Genomic DNA, 14,379 nt, shown 5'->3' with positions numbered 1-14,379 from the left:
TGTGAGTTTAGCTCGGTGGCTGTCTATGTCTTGTTGGTATTCACATTTATGAACATAGTAAGGACAACAAGTATGTCTGCACAGTCCCATTTGCCAACTGGTGCCTGACTCTGTTCCCTACAACCAATTTGATGTTAGCACTAGACTTGGTTTTGGTTAAAGGTTTAGGCTAAGGGTTACGATTACACATGTAGCAGGTAAAGTTAAGGTTATGGTAATCATCCAGCAAACTCCTGTCTGTCAATCCTCACACAGTCCACCAATGCATGTCTGTGTTTGTGTGTATCCATGTGCTTCATGTTATAGCTATAAACCAGACAGCTAACTAACAAAGCTGCCATAAATAATAATCTCCCTGCTTTGAGACACACCTTTGTTCTTCCAACCACTACTACCTGCTTACCTAGAATTCATCAGCTTTTACGAGGGGATCCAGCATCAGCAAACGCTGACATAAGCACACTTGCACCAAGAACTGAGGTATCATCAATACTGACAAAAATATGCACACACATCACAATGTACAACACCTTTTCATACACAAACAAACATTCACACTCCCGGAAGCAGCAGTGAGGTTAAGTGTGTATTCAAGCTAGCTTTGACAACTAACATCATGAAGCAGATGCCTGTGTGAGACACAGCCTGTCTTAGGTCAAGCACATACATCTCAATAATATAACTTGTTGTAAAGGACTTTTTAGAAAAGTGTATACTTAAATTATATTACTGCACTGTCTACTGGCTATTCTGAATGTAGCCACTTTGACAAAAGATACCTGAGGGAATTATCCTAAACAAAACATTCATGGACACACAAAAAAGGCAGAAGAAACACTTTGTCACACACAGAGAAAACGAGTCAAACTGAGAGATTGGACGCTGATTAAAAATAAGTTTTTACCCTCCATTCACCCCAACAAACTTCAGGTTTTTCTTCGCTCCCTTGTTCCCCTGCTTGTCAGCAACACCATTTTTCTTCATAATAGATTTTAGACCTGGAGGAAAGGAGGAAAGAGAAATGGAAAGAAAAGGGGAGGGAGGGTGGTAAAATTCATTAGGCCTTTGTGGAATGTTAGTGTTTGTGTGTTGTATACGTGTGTGCCCAAGATGACCGAACATTCATATTCTGTATCATTACTAAGATGTTCTCATACTTCAAAAGACGGTATTTTTTTGTCAGTGACTCGTATTATAATTTTTCAGATCTGCCTTTGCTAGATGCTTCAAAATAAAGGCATTATCTATCAAATAAGAATGTCTAAAGGTTACGTTTAAGCACTATATCAAACAGATTTTGGTAGCTCATGAGACTTCAGACAATAATGGTTTGCACATGTTGGCTGTGTTTACAGAAACAAGCAGTGTGTCAATGTATGTGTAACATTTGTGAGGCTGGATGATATTAAAGAACCTCTGGATGCAATTACAAGTAACTGTAGCTGAACAAATTGTGTAGATTCCATGTGTTGGCATAGATTGTAGCTTGGGGACCATTTTTAGACTCTACACAAGACAACAATAAAACCAATTTGAGAGAACAGTACCATACAATTAAGCAAAAATAACTTTTCTTGCAGAATACCTGATAAAAATGTGTTTTAATGTGAGTTCATTAAGTTTTTAAGGATTATGCAAGGGAGACATACTGAAAACAAGACTCTGAATAACTTGTTCAAGTACATTAAATCAGATTGACTGGCTATTGGAGTAATTTTGGCTTTTAAATGTTCAGCACCTCGGCGATCAAGGCAATGTTCACAGGTGATGATTATAGGCCATTATGACAACATACCACCTTGACATTGGCAGGCCTACTAATGTGTATAACTGCCTAATTGATGCTGCATGGGCTCCTTTGCTGACTCTCCTTGGCTTTAAGCCCGGTATTGCTGTCTTAGTTGTTCCTGACAGCGAGACATGATGCAGAGGCACTTTAATGTTTTATGCAAGGACATAAGGATGTGGCTTTGAGCCAGAAACCACTAGCTGAGACCACCATCTAGGAAGAAGAATGCTTTTAGATCCAGTATCCCTGAGGAGATAGCCACAGTGGGAGGGAGAGTTTAAAACATACTTTGCATTTTAATATATCCTCCTACCATCCTCTAATACTGTAAATAAAACTGTAGTTTAACATCCCTTTAGTCAGAGACGCTGAGATATTTAACTCGTTCATACAAATCTCTTTAGGTTAACTTAAGTCTCTGGTGACTGGGATAAGTAAGAATGCTCTACACAACAATCGAAGTTTATTTTTCTAATATTTAAAAAAAGTTAAACACTGAGTTTTCTTCTAACTACTATATAATATATTACTATAACATAATTAGTCATGCTCGCTCAAAATCTACTTCAAATCACTTTTGTATATTGTATTCCCGAGATTAAACTTAAATTGAACTCTGAATATAAAATATGTGCGATAGCAGAGTGATTCTGTTCTTCAGCTCCTGGGCCAGAAACTGAACAGTGACATCAAGGGAGGGAGAATGGGCATTGTCGCTTTGATGTGCTTCAGTGTCCATTTGAGAGTGCTTTTGTGTACTTCCCTGTGAGTTTGTGCTTCTGCTTCTACTGTGCAAGAAATACATACATTGTGAAAGTCCATAACATCTGTCATACCATTGTGGCAATGTTTGGCTGCTTCTTTGGAGTATTTTTTTTATGGAGAGAAAATGAAGATTCAAAGCTACTGCATTGTACACTTTAATAAAGATTTAAGACTTCTTGACCTGAAGAACATGTTATACTGTATTATGTTACAAAGAGAGAAGGAGAGGATCATTTCTGTGAATACGGAATTGATTCTGCTCATTGAGTTGATTACATATAGGTAGGCAGGTTTAAGACAGACAAATAATCAAATGTGTAGAGAGTATAAACCATGTGCTACTAACTGAACCACAGGCCTACCTTGTTCCTGCTGTTTGCTGGCTGCTGCAGCTTTCTGGCCTGGTGAGTAGAAGGCAGAGAGGACACTGAGGGAGCTGACCAGTTGACTTTGAATGGAGCTCATTTTGGAAGGACCAGGCTTTCCTCCTGGTTTCGCTGTTGTTGCTGCAGGGACTGCCTTCCCCGCAGACTTGGTTTTTGCTCCCTTCGCTGCCTCTGTTTTTTTCCCTGGTGTCTGTTTCTGTGTGCTGGGGCTTTCCTGCTGGCTGGCCGTCTGTTGAGTTCCAGTGCTGCTCCCCAGTTGTGCCCACTGCTCGCCCAGAAGCCCTGTTAATCGGGTTACAACATGGCCCAAAGCGGCAGGCGATGTTGGTGACTCACCGGAGCCTCTGCGAGAGGGCTCTGCCTCCCCAGCATCCCGACGTAAGGCCTGGGCTTCACTTGAGTTACGACGCTGAGCTGTCTCGCTGGAGCCTCTACGTAGTGATTGGGTCTCGCTGACATCTTTGTGAGGGGGCTGAGTCTCACTGGAACTTCTGCGAGAGCCCTGAGACTGAGGTTTGGCGGTAGATGACCCCTGGCGGGTTGGACGGGTATGCGCTTCTCCTGATCCACGTGTTGCTTTTGGCTCTTTTATGTCCCGTCGAGCTGCAGAGGTTTTAGGCTGTGCTTTAATGGATTTAGGATGGGTTTGTACGTCAGTGGAGCCTGGAGACGGGCCCTGAGTCTCAATCTGAGGTTGTGATTCAGATTGCTTCTCACTAGACTCCCCAGGAGGCTTCTCTGCTGGGCTCTGGTCCTCAACCTGAGATAGAGATGAGGCTTGTTGTTTTACCTGTTGTTCAGATTGCTGTATTGGGGTTTGGGCCTCTATATGAGGTGTACCCTGTACCTGCACCTGGGGCGGATCTTTTGTCAGGGACTCCTGGGCTAGAGTTTCACTGGACCCTCTACTGGGACGGACAGGTGCAGCCTGAGGTTGAGGAGGTGATGGAGGTGATGGCTGTGCTTGCTCCGCTGAGGGCCTTCGGCCTCTCTGGGGTCGGACAGGAACTACTGCCTTTACAGCTTCATTCTCTGCTGCTGCTACAACAACTATGTCAGTGACCACAGTTTCTTTGATTGTTGCGCTCACAATCGCATGTTTTTTAATTTGTTTCTCCTCTACAATCTCCGGTGCAACCTTTTGTGTTTCAATTATTTCTGTTACTTCATTATTTAGGGGCTCCATTTCCTTTATTTCTGAGTCATTCTGTGCCATAATCATTTCAATCTTGGATTCTGTATTTTCTATTTCTGCAACAGGTGGATTGCTACTTCCTTCATCCTCACTAACAATTTTCGGAACTAGAATTTGTTCAGATGTGCTTTCTTTAGCTGTAATTGCAATCTCAGTGACAACTTTCATTACCACACTTTCACTGTCTCCACTGCCTCTTCTTTCATTTGCTTCCTTGTCTTCCACTCTTTCAATGACCACAGTGTCTGCATATTCTACTCTTTCACTACCTGCACATTCTCTCACTTGACTTTCTGCTTCTGCACCTCTGGATGGATTGTTATCCTGTCGTCTTCCTATCTCTGTCTCAGTCTGCTGGTCTGTCCTTTGTGCCTCCACTGTCTCGGTCACCCTGTCGACAGTGTCCACTCTCTCTGTCACTGTACCCCTCTCTACGCTGCTGGCCCTTGGTCTCTGTGGATGGTCTGTTTCTATCTCTCCCTCGGTTTCTGTGACTTGGTTTACCCTTTCCGCTGTAGGCGTCTCAGTCATCTGATCTTGAGTAGCGATCCTTTCAGTTACTGTGCCCCGTTCGATGCTGTTGGCTCTGGGTCTTGGTGGGCTCACAGCAGCTGCTTCTGCCACCATCTTTGCTACCTGTTCAGGTGTGTCAACTTGAATACTCTCTGTTCCTTGATCTATACTTACAGCCATTGGTTGGGGTACACACATTTCAATACAAATTATATCTGTATCTGTCCCCTTATCTACTGTACCAGGTAATTCTGTCTCTGTCTCTTGGTTGGCAAAATCTAATGTTTCTGTCTCTGTCCCTGTGTCAATACTTTCTCGTCTTGGCATGCTGTATGCTTCTGGACTGTACAACTCCACTCTCACTCCATCACTCAGTTGTAGTATTTTCTCCTCTTTTACCTTGTTCTCATCTATTTGTTCTTTCAAAAGGGTATTAGTTCTCTCCAGGTCTTGGCTAGCCTGAGTAAGTTTAGCTTCGAGTATCATTAGCTTCTCCTGTAGATTCGGCATACTGTTTGCGTCCTCCTGTTGTCCACCTTTTGCTTCATCCCCATCGCCAATACTGCTAGTCTCTGCATCTTTTATAGCCACTCTAAGTGATGTTAATTCTGGTCCTGCAATATCCCGCGATAGCTTTTGCACTGCATGCTTAATCGGACTCTCGAATGTCTCTTTTTGTTTGTCTGATATTTCCGACTGTTGTGTTTGTATCTGTGATTGTTGCTCTGACAACACACTGATTTCTACATGTGCTGAGGAACTTTTCAAAGATTCCTGATTGAATTCTCCCTCCTTTTGTAAGACTTTATTTTTCTCTGTAGCCCCATGTTTCCCTTTCCCAGTTACCAACTTTGTTGACAAACGCTCCGAAGCATCTAAGCCTCCAGTGGGTTGAGTCTTCAGAGCTAAGTTGAGCCCTTCTGTAGGTCTTTGTCCCTGTGGCTGAAAGTGTGTCCCAGAATCTGAATGTAATGCTACTATAGAGGATGATGTGGAAACCTGGGCTTCGGCTTGGGCCTGGGCTTGTATCTGGGCTTGGATCTGAATCATAAGATCCTCCCTCTCTTTTCTCAGTGAACTGATCTGGGCCTTTAGTTCAGGGATTGTTTTGACCTGCTCTTCCAGCTCTCTGACCCGCTTCAGTGCCACTGTGATCTGCTGATGAAGCCCTCCCCGATCCTGAGGAAGAGACCGCCTGTCTGTTATGTCCGGTGAAGCTCGAAACATGTTTTCTGTCGAGCCACTTTCTGGTGTTCCAGCATTACGGTCTGGACTGCTTGAATCCGAGCCTTTCCGCTGCTGTAGAGTGATAGGCATGCTTGATGCTCTGAGCAGATTAGGACGACTTTGAAACCCGACAGCTTTCTCTTCAACAGCCAGGGCCCCAGCTCCTGATTCATCTTTGGGCTTTTCTGAAACATAGACAGCTCCCTGACTGCTTGTCCCCCTGCTGCTCTGACTGGATTTCCCCCCTTCACTTGCTCTAAAGTCATAGATCTGTTGGACCTCTGTCACCCGTGATTTAGGTTTGGGCCCAAGGGTGGACGTCCCAGACCATGTGCTATCCTTTTCTCTGGGGGTTGGCCTGGCTCCATGCCCAGGAAGGCTGAAATTTCTGGGCAGAGTACTGAATTTGGCTGGGCCCTTGACCCTTCGCTGAATGTGGACCCTTTTGATGGTGTTGCCTTTTTCAATGTCGTCAACATACTTGAGGAAGTCCAGGTCTAGGTGAAAGCCATAGGGAGTTTCCACTGAGTAGGGCAGCTGCTTCCTCTGAACACCGCCCTCGCTGGCCTTGGTCTGAAAGCCGTTGGCTGTAAGGAATTAACAATTAATTGAAGAATCCTTCCCCTACTATAAGACAATTGACATTAACAATAATGGAAACTTCACGGCCATGATTTGTGAAAGCAATGTGCAATGTCTTGATGAAATGAACCTATATCAAATCATTATTATTCCTTTGCACCCACTTGTTCAGACAGTCTGTCCTGAGATGCACACTGTTGCTTCATTATGTATTATCATATCAATTACTGGGAAGTAATTATGCTGTGATTGTGTAAAAACAAAACAATCAATATGCAAAATGCTGCTCATGCTGTGTTAACTTTGGAATAAAATATAAGGCTGGACAGTTATCACATTTAGCCAATAAACCCTTTACTGCTTTTGGTCAGAAAAATACATAGCAAGTTACATCCCCAAAATGTAAGGGGATTGTGTGATTAAAAACTCACCGCTTTTCTTGTCCATCATAGGAATAGGAGTTCTCAGTCATCGACTATGCCACGGTTGGATCTGGCAGCCTACACAAAACAGAAATCTTTGTTAAAGATTGTTGTAAAATATAGCAAATCTATCCATCATTGTAAGTCATCATTCTGCCATCTTGTTTTTTTTTCAAATGAAATAAGTAAGAGTGTCTGGTCATTTTGGATAAGGCTCTTGAAAATGCACCCTGACATGGCCAGAATGTTTATTTTTGTTGAAATAAATTGGCCTCCAAATTTAACTCAAAGACAAAACACAACAATCATTTGCCTCTTTGAGTAAAGATTTTCAATAAGCCACGTAAAACAATACTTCAGCCTAGGCTTGGTTGCCAGGGACACAAGGGTACAGAATATGTGAAATACGTGTACACAACAATACATATGTTGTAACTTCTCTGAGATTGTAATTTATCTAAGAGATGTGTAACAGTATTTAGGTAAACCCTGCAACATTATGTCAAATGTAATACTAACCCTGTAATACTTTAAAGGCACAACAAAACACAGCAAATGATACATTGAAGTATACTGTACATCAGGGCACCAGTTTTAACTGCCCAAATTGTTATAGTGAGGAGAGGAAAAGCATTATAATGAATGGCTAATATGCAGCTATGACATTAAGTGTTATAACAAAGGTAAATATGCAGTTCATTATTTTGCAGTCTCAGCAACAAATCATACCAAACAACAGCAAATATGAATGGTACAATGAGAGGAAAAGCAGCACTATTGTATCCATTAACCTTATTCAATTTGCTTTGCTAAGCCAGACCTTTAAAATATATTTAATTGTCGTCACAACCCTGGATAGGCCCAGAGAAAGGAAACACGTTCCATTTGGTGCCACCATGTTTCATTTGTTCCCCTTGGAGAAGCAGAAATCAGAGCTGCTTGCCCATTTATTTTCTTTTTTTTTACAATAAGCTTACTGAAAAGTAGAACTAAGTGAGTCAAAACAAATAAATTAAGAGAGGGGAGAAAAACCTTTGAGGACTTTCGAAAAGCCTCCTAATAAAATATCCAATATGTCTAAAAAAAAAAGTCAATACAGCAAGATTTGAGTGAGCTGCGCAGCTCGGTTCCATTTTAAATGAACACTTGAGCCCTGGGGGGGAAATATCATTTTTTAGACTCAAGCAAATAGGTACAAACTATTTTTGCAATTTCCATGCAAATGTTGTCACTTGAGAAAAATGTCTGCCATGAAGAAATCATATAGCACAATAATAATAATAATAATAATAATAGATTTATTTTGTTAGCGCTTTTACAGGTGCTCAAAAACGCTTTATAGGTATAGTACAAAGAAAAGAAAGGAACAACAAATAAATAGTTGAACGGAAGCTCTGGTTTAACAAATTATTGAATTCAAACTTCAAGATGTGAGATGTTAATCAGCATTTACATTTCCCTAGGTGGTATACAACAGTATTTAATTGTGCAGCATATTTATTGAAACAAGCACAACAGAAGGATGCTTTAATGCATCATTTGTTAGGATGCCCCTGAGTTAGATGTTGCTAACTATATTATAACTGATGTTCTATTGTGATGCAAATATTTGACACAGTGCAGGTACTGTATGTGTAACAGTGTTTCATTTGTCAATTTATTTCCTATTTGGTATCAATGTAACAGTCAAAGAAGATAAAGTTCTAGGGGGAATATGTTAAAAAAACAGTCTTTAGAGCAACACTTTTTCCAATTAAAGTGGCTGTTTTGTTGAGGCAAAAGGATCAGAACATGAAATTCCAGACAATCGTTTGTGATACAAAATAAATGTCAAATGCATAAAGACTCTGGACAAACCATTTGGTATTTTCTGTGTATCAGTTCAGTTATTTCTTCTAAATAAACTTTTAACTGACCCGACACCGGCTCCAGTAAATGCTGAGTAGGTTTATTTCAAAGCAAGGATTGCATGAGCCGGCAATGCAATCAATCAAAATGACAGCCAGTCCAGCAAGCAGCTTAAACAGGAACGGCCCCTATCCCGTCTTCATATAGAGCCCTAATAATGAAACAAACTAGTGACCTGGGGCTGAAATGTTGTCTCTTTCAGATATCTACACACGTATGAAAACACAGAGATTAACTGACTGACAGCCTTTGCACAGAATCTGACACCATGTGATTATAACCATGGTAACCATACTTCAATTCACTATTAGCCCCTGGAGTCAGGAGAGCATAGGCATTCCTGACTCCTCCTGACAATTAATGTGACTACAATCGGCTTGCTGTCCTTAAAGGCTTAATTAGCCGATCTGGGAGCAGAAGAATGCTGCATGTAATTGCTGAGTGAGGTACAGGCAGACCCCACTGGTAATTATACACAGGGCGCAGGCAACAAAACCCTTCTTAATTAGATCATTACCAAAACGGAGAGGCAGAGGTAGAGTTGGAGTGAATGAAAAAGGGACAGAAACATGGGAAACTTTAAAAAATAAAGGCAGGGAGGAGAAAAGGAAGAATAGATAAAGAGCGGAGAATATGTGAAGCTTCCGTTTGGCAGGAGGGTACAAAGTAAGTGACAGAAGGGAGGATGTGGAAAAAAAGTTACTTGAAAGAACTGCCAGAAAACAGTGGACCTAGCTTCCCCATAGTGATGTACATTTTTTTTAAGTATCCTCCTTTTTAATTAAAATCACTCTCATTGCTTTTTTGACTAATGAAAGGCCTCAGGGCAACAAAATAATCATATTGTATTTGGTAATTTATTTGTTATATGGATCATTTTCCATAAATTATGAGCGATTGCATAAGTCTGTTAACAATTCAATGAAAAAGCACACATTTGTACTGTATGTGTTAGCTGTAACAGCACAGTAAGTTGTAAATTATTCATGTTAGGCTATTGATTAAATATTGGAAGTCCCTGATGATGCATGATCCATTCTGGATTACAGTCATAATGAGCAAAAGCTCATAAAGGCTCAGTTTATCCAAATACAGGCTACACAAGGCTAAGGTAGCCGCGGGTATGTGTGTTGGAAGAGTGTGTGTGCCGGCATCATTTTAGTCACTCTGAACGGTTTTTTCAGTGTGTGTGCGCTTCAATTGCTTGCAGTATGTTGATATATGTGTGTCTTGTACCACATGCACATAATAACCCCATAAATTACATGCAGTAATCACTCAACACCAATCCAATTATCATGGCAGCTGGTCGAGAGGCGACGACATTGCTAATGCGAAGCCCGGAAGACAGGAATAATGAAAGTATAGTCAATAAGCTCATACTGACAGACAGTTTTCATTTGCCATCAGCGTGGAAACCTCAACCAAATGTATACCGTTCTTTGAAGTAGAGGTGTGGGAACTCAAATAAATGGTCCACGTTGTTGTAAAATTTCCAAATTTCCAAAACTCACAACAATCACTCAGAGAAAACTGCAATTTCTGCAAACACAGCATGTTATGGTATATAGATTATGGGTACAATGGCTACCAAGCTATTTCTAATTAAAACTTGCACCCACTCCTCGATTCGGTACATACACGCAAACGAAGCAAATAACCGCTGACCAAACCAACCCAGGAAAGGGGGAAGAGTTAATTGAATGTCATGGGTCATTACATTGGTGTGCCTGTGCACTGGATATTGAATTAGTCTGATACACTGACACAGAGCAGGAATGGATAGAAGACAGGCCAACAGGAAATAAGATTTGAGATGGCAAGCAGGGGACAGGAGGTGGGCGGTCGGGAGAGAGAAAGCGAGTGAGAAAGTGAAAATGAGGCAGAGATGGGAGTGGCAGCTGTACTCACTCACATCTCAGACAAGCAGAGCAGCTTTACCGTTAATTTATCCAACTCTTTCAGTCATTTTCTGTCTCATACTCATCTAATTAAAAAGAAAAAAAATACACATGATTGCATTACAATCTCTCGTATACACACACACACACTGAAACACTGCACAATGGCAGTAGATATAATTGTGTTCTTCAGCTATGTGAAAGCAGCAGCAGGGGGAGAGGCAACAATAACCAAAGTCTCAAGTCGTTATCATAGCCCTGACTGGGACCAGCTATCTCTGTTTACCCATGTACTACCTTGAGAACGAAGACAGAAGTGTCCAGCTTTTATACGCAGACTCTCAGCCTGAGAGAGACACAGACAGATTCTCAAGAGCACATGTGCAGACAAACACAGGGACACCGCTTCAGACACAAATGCAAAGTACTGGATCTTCGGTTAATGCCTGCAGTACAATCTTACAGGAGTACAATTTCAACAAAGCAAGAGAAGATTGTATCCCATGGGCCAGCACACGAAAAGATTACTTTGCAATCTAATGTGGGTGTTTAAAGGTACCTCATTAACATTTAAAGCAATTTGAGGAGATTTCAAAATGTAAGGGATAATCAGTAGCCTATTTTCCACATTTGTTTCTAAATTGTACTCCTCACCAGATTAATTGTTTCAAAAAGAGGCAAGTTTGCAAGGTTTAAAAGCTATCGGTAAGCATGTTTGAATCAATCTAATCTGGAAAGCATTATGGTTAAAAGCCAGTCATCCAAAACTTTGCTAGACCTCAACTTTTTGTTGTGGTTAGGGTTATGTTGTTGCATTAATGCCAATGGAGAAAGGAGGTTGCATCAGTCAATAAATGTGCATATCTGATGTTATGGATTACAACTACTTGCGCACACCTTCATAGAAGCACGGACATAAAGTGCAGTTTTTCCTGTGCCATTTTAAACTGAGCAAGAAAGACATTATAGAGTATTACTTCTACAAAGGTAAATGGAATGTATTAGCAACTAAATGGCACACATTTAGTTAGTCTGGTTTGATCAGTTATTTATGGTAACTAACGCTCAACTTTAGACAGATATTGCTGTGTAACTATGTGCAATTGTCTTTTTACTGGAGGTTAGTGTAAACATTATATTTGTGGTATTTGGTATTAACTGACTCCGATTTCAGAGGAATTTCTGATGATACAAGTGTGAGTGAGGGATGCAGCTGACGGTGCAATTAGTTCAGTGTAGTGAGTTGCAGGTGTGGATAACAATTTTGCATAATGACACACTGCAGCACTAATATGCTCCAGAGTAGCACTGCCAAGACAACTAATGAAGCTTAGCGCAAGTTCAGGCAGGAAGACCTATCACTCCGTATTGCACGTCATGGCAATACTCGCTCCCTTCACTAGATGACAGGGAGCGCCACTCCTTAGCTAACCTATCACTTCCCTCCATTCACAAGCCTAATTATCGCACCTGTTAATCCCTCTATATATGCTCTCCCCTTTTCTATCAGCTGTCTTTCAGGTGTCAACGCGCAACCCTCCTCCACCCCTTCGCCTCCTGCTTCCAACTCAGGGCCAAGCTTAACCTTCTCCCTTCCAACCGGACCTAACCACTTATCACCACCACCAGTGTCTAGACCCAGGGGGGTTAATCGGAAACGGTTCTTTCCCTTCCCGAATGATGTCCTACAAAACCTGGGCCTAATCGCCAAAACACCATTTCATTCACTTGTTATAAACTGTCATCATTATGTTTCATTTATATAATGTGACCGATAATAAACATGTATTCCATACATCACGTCTCTCCTGATTGAACTGTAGGAACTGGAAAGATTCTGATTGCTGTAACAGATCGAATGAAGGACACTGTTGACATAGAGAACATGAAGACGGACTAAGCACTGAGATATCAGATAAATGTCTCGAGGATCTGTGTGTGCTCGGCGGGAACAGATCAATCCCTCTGCTCTACAAGAGCCATTTGAGCAGAGTCTCTTCCATCCCACTCCAATCGAAGATTATCTCTGTCTACACTACAACTACACTCTTCTACTACAATACAGCTGCTGGGCCAATTTGGCTTTAATCATCTTTACTCTAGTTCAGTCTGGCCCACTCTCATCATCTATAATTCTTCTTTCAGTCCTAATCCAGTATGATCTAGTCCAGTCCAGTATGACAATGTCTGCATTCACAGGCAGCCAGATTGTTCCAATTGTGCTACACAACATCTGGCTATGAACCCCAGAGAGAACATGACTGGGAGCTTCTGTCGATGAGCTTCATTAAACACTGGCTAAACCCTCCCGCAGGGCTGTTCAGAGGAGGATACTGTTTTATTACAGGTCAGTTCAAACGGCCTTTTCCTTGAGGAACTGCAAGTGAAGATAAGGGTTTGCACTGGGTGTTTAAAGAGAGTGTTAAAAACTTCAAACATTTCTGAAAGCATATAAAACAATATTTTGAAGCTCACTGCAAACAATAGAAAATACTGCAATACAAAGAAAAAGCACAAATTGATGGCTCTAATATGTCTATCTGTTTTTCATTTGCGAGTTTCCTTTGACTCTGTTTAAGGAAACTACTTGTCAGGACATCAAACACTACAGGGACCAAGGATTTCACTGGTGTTCAGAAGGATGAATAAGGATGTACAGGAAGCATGTGGAGGGTGACCTCCAGTCTCTTTCTCGTCAACTTGGAGAGACTTGGTGAGGCTGCTGCTGAATATAACATCTCTGTTGCTTTGTAGCATGTGATGGATACACTGATCCCATTGATTTACATGTCAACAAGTCAGTCTATACAACATGTCAGTCTATACAGACAACCAATAAAAGCAACAGAAATTATGTTTATCATTTTAGGAGGATATCTGGCCCTTTATTTGGACAACTCACAGTGTGTAGGGCCTTTTTCACAAAAAGCCTTAACCAACACAAGCAGAATTTAATATTCTATGAGCCATATCGTTCTTTTTTTGAAAAACATTGATGTTTTCCCTTTTAGCAAGGCTCTGTTGGGCACTTGACATAACTCAGAGTTACACTATATTGCTCCTCTCAAAGTATAAATTATTTGAACATTAACTTAAGTTTAAACTGTGAGAAAGACATTGTATGTCATTATATGTCAACAATCAGACAGAGCTCCAATGTTTAGTTTCCATTCTGCATTAAATGCTATTCTACCATACAGCATTGAGAGTAAAAGACAATTCATTCTTCTCTTTTTTTCCCTTCATGGTTAAATTAATGGGGTATAGGATTAAGTTAAATGAAACTTTCAGATACTCTGCTTAGTGTCAGAAGAGCACAGCTGCTTTGTTTCACAGCAGACCCTTTCTGTAATGGCTTGTGTTGTATTTCCTTATACTGGAGCTGCACACAAGCTGACATAGGCCTACTGTCTTTGGATATTTGTTAAGAGGCTGCATGTGTATAAAACAGTGATGTACCTGCAGCTCATAAGCAGTACCTGCTAACCGTGTTGGTGTTGCAGCCTGTCAATCAAATAACCCTTTTATTCATATGACACCTATGTGATCGGCTATTTTTAGTGAGTGACCACAGGAGGGAAAGAGGAAGAATCACTTTCTCCCTCTGCATCATACAAGTGATTTTAAAAGTTTGAACTATTTTGAAGCTTATTTTCAAAAGCGGTTTTGGTTTGTGGAAAACAGTGTGTAT

At 41.1% G+C, this 14,379-nt stretch overlaps 1 protein-coding gene across 6 annotated transcripts in view; it reads right to left on the bottom strand.

Annotated features, from left to right (window-relative positions):
• Window positions 1-14,379, bottom strand: part of kank4 (KN motif and ankyrin repeat domains 4) — a 74,237-nt gene that overhangs the window by 11,799 nt on the left and 48,059 nt on the right. For all 6 annotated transcript variants that reach the window (XM_034210804.1, XM_034210812.1, XM_034210822.1 and 3 more), the window contains 3 exons: window positions 6,889-6,957; window positions 2,917-6,462; window positions 905-998 (listed from right to left, as the gene is read on the bottom strand). In XM_034210804.1, the coding sequence (XP_034066695.1) occupies window positions 905-998; window positions 2,917-6,462; window positions 6,889-6,907 (3,659 nt within the window). In that variant the 5' untranslated portion in view covers window positions 6,908-6,957. The remainder of the gene's footprint in view (window positions 1-904; window positions 999-2,916; window positions 6,463-6,888; window positions 6,958-14,379) is intronic.

This window comes from Gymnodraco acuticeps, unplaced genomic scaffold, assembly GCF_902827175.1.
Source record: "Gymnodraco acuticeps unplaced genomic scaffold, fGymAcu1.1, whole genome shotgun sequence".
Taxonomy (NCBI): Eukaryota; Metazoa; Chordata; class Actinopteri; order Perciformes; family Bathydraconidae; genus Gymnodraco; species Gymnodraco acuticeps.
This window is presented reverse-complemented; position numbering and strand designations above follow the sequence as displayed.